This window comes from Poecilia reticulata, unplaced genomic scaffold, assembly GCF_000633615.1.
Source record: "Poecilia reticulata strain Guanapo unplaced genomic scaffold, Guppy_female_1.0+MT scaffold_264, whole genome shotgun sequence".
Taxonomy (NCBI): domain Eukaryota; kingdom Metazoa; phylum Chordata; class Actinopteri; order Cyprinodontiformes; family Poeciliidae; genus Poecilia; species Poecilia reticulata.
Genome location: NW_007615046.1, coordinates 220,891 through 229,223, shown reverse-complemented (window position 1 = coordinate 229,223; position 8,333 = coordinate 220,891). Strand labels below are relative to the sequence as shown.

The 8,333-nt window shown below is 42.0% G+C and overlaps 1 protein-coding gene across 1 annotated transcript in view; it reads left to right on the top strand.

Moving 5' to 3' along the window:
• Window positions 1-1,026: 1,026 nt before the first annotated feature.
• Window positions 1,027-8,333, top strand: part of LOC103460616 (collagen alpha-3(VI) chain) — a gene marked incomplete at its 5' end in the record, with an annotated part of 18,827 nt that continues 11,520 nt past the window's right edge. The window contains 11 exons of the mRNA XM_008402859.2: window positions 1,027-1,686; window positions 3,940-4,560; window positions 4,642-5,238; window positions 6,308-6,919; window positions 7,010-7,344; window positions 7,429-7,507; window positions 7,587-7,732; window positions 7,822-7,914; window positions 7,996-8,049; window positions 8,136-8,207; window positions 8,302-8,328. Coding sequence (XP_008401081.1) covers window positions 1,027-1,686; window positions 3,940-4,560; window positions 4,642-5,238; window positions 6,308-6,919; window positions 7,010-7,344; window positions 7,429-7,507; window positions 7,587-7,732; window positions 7,822-7,914; window positions 7,996-8,049; window positions 8,136-8,207; window positions 8,302-8,328 — 3,296 coding nt within the window. The remainder of the gene's footprint in view (window positions 1,687-3,939; window positions 4,561-4,641; window positions 5,239-6,307; window positions 6,920-7,009; window positions 7,345-7,428; window positions 7,508-7,586; window positions 7,733-7,821; window positions 7,915-7,995; window positions 8,050-8,135; window positions 8,208-8,301; window positions 8,329-8,333) is intronic.

The window sequence follows — 8,333 nt, the reverse complement described above, 5'->3', positions numbered from 1 at the left end:
AAAACAAAAGAATTTGGGCCAATATTCTCTGCCCCCTGCAGACACACCCTCACCCTTATGCTGCATCCTAAGGACTGACTAAGACTTTATTTATCGCTGAGGGTACCACTCTAATTTCATTATGAACTGGAAACATAATTATAAATAAAAATATTACGTCTTCTGTTTTTGAAGGTTTGATTCAGCTGTTGATTGGTTCAGTAGCCTCAGACATYAACAAGTCGTCTTCCGGATCTTTTCAGAGGTTCCACTAAACTTTCTTGAAATCCTCATTTCTGACTGACAGTATCAAACATATCATCATAATCAGTTTTTATCCATCTGTCTTAATTTGACTACATGCAATTGTTCCTCCAGACTAAAACCTCTGATTGTGGTCAGAGTAACTACATATAAACAACGAAATTAAATAATTGCACTTCAATTATGAACATAGAGAGGAATTGTGTGCAGTCAAATGTGTTAGGGTTTTGATGTTGATCAGATGCAAAAGCATGATGTGATGCTTACAAGCGTCTCATCATCATCATCATCATCACAGATGCACTCTCTAAAGTACTTTGTTCGCTCTTCAACGCACTCAGATGGGATTTTATAACATTAGTTACGTCCATGATGTACTCTGTGCTTGCAGTTAAAATGTTTGGGCWTCGGGACCAAGYGGTTGTGTGTGAATTTATCAACATAACAGTTGGCCTTCAGTTTTTTTCTCATTGTTTACAATAACCATTCAGAGAGGAAAAGCTTTCCATTAACCCGGCTCCTTCTCAGATGGAAACTTTTTATTATTCATTGACTTAAAAGGCAAAGTTGAGGTAATTTTAAAGCCTCTGAGTGACGGCTCCGGTAACTTCAGCAGGAATTTGTTTGATCCCTGCCCACTTTGGAGGTGGCAGCTTCTCGGTCTAAACACTGACAGGGTTGTGGTAAAACAGGTCAGGCCCTGTAGTGCAAAAAGGCCTATTGARTAATGTCTCAATCAGGTCCACAGCATTGAAATAAAGTTAYTTTGATCACTCGCTTAAGATTACCGTGAATTTAGACTAACGCACTGTCATTTTGTTTTTCTTACAGCGGAATCGCAAGGCCCAAGAAAAGATATTGTCTTCCTTATTGATGGATCGGACGCTGTTGGGCGAGAATTTGCTATCATCCAAGAGTTCATCCGCAGAGTGGTGGAGAGCCTCAACGTGGGGGAAAACAAGATCCGAATTGGTGTGGTCCAGTATGGGGACTCTGCCAAGGCTGACATGCATCTCAATACCTATACAACAAAAGAAGGCGTCCTGAACGGCATCAGGGAAATGAGACAGCTTGGAGGAAGACAGCGGAACCTTGGCCAAGCATTGCAGTTTCTCAGTCAGAGCGTCATGATACCAGCACGAGGTAGCAGGAAGCGAGAAGGTGTGCCGCAGTTTGCCATCGTTGTGTCCAGTAGGCCCTCAACAGATGATATCACTCGTCAAGCCTCTTCCCTCAAGCAATCTGGAGTCATCTCATTCAGCATTGGCACAAGGGAGGTCAACCCCACAGAACTWAAAGTAGTGTCATATGTCCCAAATTTCTCCTTTACTGTTGATGACCTCCCTGGCTTGTACATAGTCCAAGAAAATCTCATCAACACAATAACAGAGTTATCAGACGAGGATATTGCAAGGTTGAGACCTCAATTCCCAACTTATGAMGGTAAATTGTCTTTATTTCCTTTCTCTTTAAATCTCTATAGTTTTTTAGCTCTGAGAGATGCTATACTAATACAGTTACTTACCTACTTGCCAGAATTACCACAAGCTTTAGTACTCCTAAACAGGGCTGAARCATCCTTAGACTGTTGGGCCATTTCTGACGRTGAACTTCCTGGAGAATTTTAAAGTGTTTCCTGTTCTTAACTAGGAAACATCCAACACATCCACAGCTAAAACAGATGATTTGGTGTTTACTTTAGCGCTGATAATAATTTGTGAATATAGTTTTCCACCCTTTAGGTTGAGTCCTGGCAATGTTTTAAAAGTACATCTATAGCTTGAGTACCTTCCAAGTTAAAGATATGTTTAAAGCACTGCAGCAGCAGAAAAGCGACTGATGATCAAAACATGTAAGAAAGATAAAAATATTAAATACTTAAAAACAGAAGAGTAATATACTGCATAGAAAGAACAACATTACAACATGAAATACTGCAATTATTAAAATTAATAACCTGATCCAAAGGAATGTGAATCTGAGTAGAATAACTGAATAGATGTGAATGTGTATTTCCGCAATAAACATTTTAGAAAAGTATGTAAATGAAAGAGTCACGAACCGTTTTTTTCCATTCATTCAGAGTATTTCTAGTAAATTCACTTTGACAAGTAACCAATCACAACCAGTGAATCAAAATACAGCACCAAGCTGCAGTCATTATTAAGAGAACACAAGAAACTTTATACATGACTTTAATTTACTACTCTAGGAATATTTAGTTGATGTTTCTAGAGTAATATCAACAAATACTTAATAATCACTGTTTTATTCATTTTAAATCCGATCAGCATTAAGATATAATTTAAGATTGCATATCTTGTTTTAAAATCTACACTGAAGTGCAAAAACTGATGCTTTATATTTGAATTGTATTTCATTGTGTTTGCCTTTTTAAGACTCCATAGTTGTTTTATTTTTAAGTATTGTCAATAATGTCTTCCAAAAGCACATAATTACCTAGTCAAATGTTCAAATTTCCTATTAACATTTTTTAAGACATCCACACAGTGGAGGGGAAATCCTGATGTTATGACACAAAAATCTGAAAACATAGAAACAACTTTGATTCCTAMAATGATTGAAACAAAATAGTTTAACATGTTTCAATCATTAGATCAACACAAATGCTTTTAAACCAGGGGCCCCAAACCTTTTCCTGTTCRGACCACATAACGTTTCCCTTCTCTGCTGGGGGCCGAGTCAGTTTGTAACAGAATAACTGTGACGATAGCAGGAGAGCCTACATGTAAAAATATATTGTTTTCCAGAAAACACAACCAAATAACTCTCTCTGGGTTCTTCACAGAAAAAATCCAGGAAGGATTATAGTCCGTATTTTCCAGACTATAAACCACAACCCCAACGTTTTTTTAAACCAGTAAACATACAAGCCTCAGATTTCTCCAGGTTTTCCACAGCGATGCAGCAGCAGCAGAGGGGCGGACAGCCAACATCTGAGTCATTACAGGTCGATTGAATATCACATTTATTACGGTTGAAAAAGAAAAAGTTGCCAAGATCAGATTTAACTGAACTGATTAGTTTCCGAACGGTAAAAAAGTAAAAGTGCTGATCCTTCGTGTTGCTACTAGCATGGGCTAAATGAAAATGGCTGCTTTCTTCTTCTTCTTCTTCTTTAGATTTCAGCGGCAGCTTGCATCCATTATTGTTGCTCTACTGCCACCTACTGGATCCTAATATCTATACCTCAGATTCTCATAATGATCCCAGTATTATTTAAAAAAACGAAAAAACGAAAAATCTTTTTTCCCCTCTATGCTATTTAACTGATCAACAACATTCTCAAATTTCAATTCCCTATTAAAACCTAATTCCGTTTTAATGGGCGCTTTCTTCTTTTATTTCCAATTTTGACTTCCAATGATTCACTTCCTGCTAAAGAGCCCCCTGGTGGTGGAAGAAAMATCCACATATAAGTGGCTCATAGTCCGGAAAATACGGTATATGAAAAAAAATCTGAATGCTCTCTGGTATTCAGGGGGCCGGACCAAATGAGGAGGCGGACTGAATCCGGCCCATGGGCCGTAGYTTGGGGACCACTGTTTTAAGGTCTTGGTCTCCTTGGTATATGATTGTCTTACATTAGGGTTTCTACATGCCTCATGTTTTTAATCCTACATCCAAGWAAGGGAGCAATAATCATAGCGTTTTATTTCGCTTGTGTCTTAACAGTTTTCACACCACCACCAGCAACAGGAGATAAGAGGGATGTCGTCTTTCTGATTGATGGCTCTTCTGCAACACGTAGTGAGTTCCCATCCATCCGTGACATGATAAGAAGAGTTGTGGATCAGCTGGATGTAGGACTGGACAGGGTCAGAGTCTCAGTGGTACAGTACAGCGACGATCCGAAGCCAGAATTCCTCCTCAACGAGCATTCCACCAAAGCCGAAGTCCGGCAAGCTGTGGSGAAACTCAGAAGCAGCGGTGGAAATCGGCTCAACACGGGCCGCGCTCTTGAATGGGTCTCCAGGAACATCTACCAGAGATCTGCAGGAAGCCGCATCGAGGAAGGCGTGCCTCAGTTCCTCATTCTGGTCACAGGCGGCAGGTCTTCAGATGATGTGTCCACACAAGCCGACCAGCTAAAGAGAAATCAGGTTGCCCCCCTTGCCATTGGTTCAAGAAACGCAGAYCTAAATGAGCTGAGACAGATTTCCTTAAAGCCGGAGCTTGTGTACTCCGTTGACAGTTTTCAACAACTTCCAAGAGTGGATCCACAACTCATTAGATCAGTCCAAACAATATCCACCTCTGACATCATCAGCAGTTACATTCCAACAGTGGATATAGGTAAGAAATGTTACTTTCACTTCACTGTTTGTGGTAACCTGCTGGAATTGATGTTCTGTCATATTTGTGTTAACTTTGCAGCCACCCTGGATCTTGGGAAAAAGGACATCATCTTCCTCATTGATGGCTCAGACACCACAGGTCCCACTGGGATTGCCCATATTCGAGACTTTATCGTCAGCATTGTCCARCAGCTCGATGTGCAGCCTGATAAAGTTCGCGTTGCTGTTGTTCAGTACGCAGACGGAGCTAAAACCGAGTTCTCACTCAACACCCACAACAACAAGCAGGCTGTGCTGTCTGCTGTCAAACGCCTTCGTCAGATGGGCGGACGCTCCTCTCAGCTGGCCAATGCCATTGATCATGTTTTAGAGAACGAGGTCAAACCGTCGGCCGGCGTCCGTCTGTCTGACGCCTCCCAGCATCTTGTGGTTCTCACAGGAGGACCGTCCTCCCAATCGGTCTCCATCTCTGGACCGCTGCTGAAGAACAAGCGGGTGAACTGCATTGGTGTTGGGACTGGCAGCGCTGACAGATCTCAGCTAAGTCAAATCGCCACGTCGTCAGAAGATGTTGTTACAGTGCCTACATTCCCCAACTTACCGACAGCAAAAGACAGAGTTATTTCCAGACTGAAAGGCTCCACAGGGACTGTTTTCCCCACATATGTTTATCCAAGTAAGTAAGATAACGTAACGTGTCCACCTGGCTGTGGGGCATTCATTAGAGGGAAAACCAAAAATATGCCCTAAAAACAACAACAAATCTACAAAAATAGATAACAGCCAAGTGTACAAAAGTATTTTGGAAGCTAGTAAAACTTCAAAAATGTAAAGTGAGTCAAATGCACTGCACTTATTCATAAAAATATAATTACTTTGTTCTGCRCAGAAGCTGAGATAGGACAGTYTTTAAATAATTAACATTATTCTAAATAAATTCTTTATTACACTGTCTCTTTATAAATGATCCTAAGGTAATCCAGATTATTTACAAAGATCCAATTCACAGCAAATGTTCTCAAAAAACCAAATTCTTTCCAGTCACAAAGAGTTTAAGCCAATATAGTCAGACAGAAATAAAATCAGTTTAATTTGATCCTAAACACAAAAACAAGACATTTAAGAGCCAGTTGGTCAAAAGTTATCAATCCGGCCAACTGGATCAAGTCTCTGAGTTTCCAGCTATTAGAATAAAAAGCTGGAAAGCATCTAATAAAAAGGGAAAATCTTTTCAGGCACTGGAGATTTAAGGGTTGACATGTGAACCTCTGTAGCCACGGCACAGATGTTTTACAGCGATGCATTCTGGGTAAAGTTGTTCTCATCRTGACCATCATGTTTAAATCTCCCTCCAGAATTACTACTGTAATTTATGGTTTACTGGCAGCATTARCCTGGTTCCTGTATCATTTAGTTGTTTTGACTAAATAATCTTTGCTCATCTAAAATACAGACATGATTACATTTGATCATCTCTTGCTGATGAAATAATTAAACATTTTTCCATTTCCGAGTAGATTTTTATCTTTTGTTATTCTGGGCATTCTAGTTTTTATGCAGTCAAAAGTGAGATTCAGCTAAAAAGTTAAACTTATATTAAACTGTAGCAAAAGCATAAATATAAATAATATCTTCTGCTTTTTGGTTCGAGTCAAAACGGACAGACATTTAAACAAACATGGCTACGTTCCCCGCTTTGCCGCATGTCCATTCTGACTCTTTGCTACATGTTTATTTCCTTTTAGCGGAAGATTTGCCTAAATCCAAAAAGGCCGACATAGTTTTCCTAATGGATGGATCCATCAACCTGGGCCAGAGCAACTTCAACAACGTCCGGGACTTCATCGTGAATCTTATTGACCTGTTCTACAACGAAAGAGACAACCTACGGATCGGCCTTGCGCAGTATGCCACAGATGTGAGCGACGCCTTTTTCCTCAACACCTACAGCAACAGGGACGACGTCATCGAAGCCATCGGCAAGATAGAATACAAAGGCGGGCGCAGAATCATGACCGGCGACGCCATTCGCCACATGCAAGACGTCCATTTTAGCAAGCAGAGAGGCAGTAGGAAAGATGAAGGTACTCCTCAGATCCTCATGCTCGTCACAGGAGGTCGCTCACAGGATGACGGGAAGACGGCCGCGCTGGGCCTGAAGAAGAAAGGCGTGAGGATCTTTGCCGTTGGAGTGGGCGACATTCAGGATGAGCTGGAAAACCTTGCGAGTCAGTCGTCTACCGTGGCCCGAGCACAGACCTTCCAGGAGCTGTCRGAGCTCAATGAACAAATCCTGGAGGCTTTGGACGATGAAGTGAATGGGAAACCTTGCATTGATACACAACAAGCAGCTAAACGTAAGACACRGCTGCTAAACCTAAAATTTGCTTTTCAGATTAAAATTTCAATGTTTTGATAAGAAAATATCTAAAATATCTGTTTTACAGCCTGCAATGTTGAGGTGCTAGTTGGCTTTGATGTGTCTGGCCAGAACATCTTCAGCACCCAAAGTAACCTTCAGAGCAAGATGAACGCCATTCTGCAAAGAATTTCCAAAATGGCCCCCATCAGTTGCTCTGGAGGGCAGAACCCCTCCATGCAGGTGGGCATGCTGGCCTTAGACTCTGCCTCCAGGCCGGTCCAAATCGACTTCAAGGACAACCCTGATGAGCTGTTTGAGGCCTTCAGAGGCCTGCGGAGTCAGGGCCCCTTCATCCTGAATGCTCAGACCATCCAAGCCTACATGAACCGGTTCCGAGTCAGACAAGCCGACACCATCAAGGTTGGTTCCTCAAACACMTGGAAACGACTTGCAGAGCTAYTGGAAAATCATAAACTGATCATTGTTTCCACTTTGAACCTAAAGGTCATCATTCATCTGACGGATGGTCTCGATGCTSCATACCCTGAAATAAAGAGACGAGTAGAGGAGCTTCGTCAGTCGGGTACGGAGATCTCACAGGAGAAAGAGCCTGATTACCGTCCAGCTGTTTTAACATGATGTTTCTGTACAACCTCAATCAGGAGTGAACAGTTTCATTCTGGTTGGGCTGGAGCGGGTGGAGCAGTTTGAAGAGGCTTTGCTGCTGGAATTTGGCCGCGGCTTTAGGTACACAAGGCCCTTAAAACTCAACGTCATGGACCTGGACTATGAACTTATGGAGGAACTGGTGGGTACAGATAAAACCCATCAACCTCTTTTTTGGAGGTTAAATTTCCTTGGACAGTTCTTGAAAAATATTTTCCTTTTCCTCCTTAGGACAACATCGCAGAGAGGGAGTGCTGTGGCGTTCCATGCAAATGCACTGGGAACCGAGGAGACCGGGGGGGCGTGGGCCTGCCCGGGATTAAGGTACCGTCACCGGACACCGGCATATTCTGTAACCCTGGSTTAGCTTCAGGGAAAACTAATACTTTCATTGCTCTTCTGCAGGGTAGTCCRGGATCACCAGGAAGCCCGGGACATCCTGGTGACGAGGGTGGACCAGTGAGTCCAAATGTCTTTTTACATCAGCCMCSTKTCATATCYATCTTAATGTTTGTGTATTCAGCTTCCATTTCTTATCATCCCAGGGAGAAAGAGGTCCTCCTGGTGTCAACGGTACTCAGGGCTTCCAGGGATGCCCTGGACAGAGAGGTGTCAAGGTTTGAATTATTTTTCCATCTTTCAGCTGAATAAGGGAAGAAGTTTTCATTTAATTACAGCAACAGTGATTCAAAGCTACACATTTTCTTTCAGGGATCTCGCGGGTTCTCAGGAGAAAAGGTGAG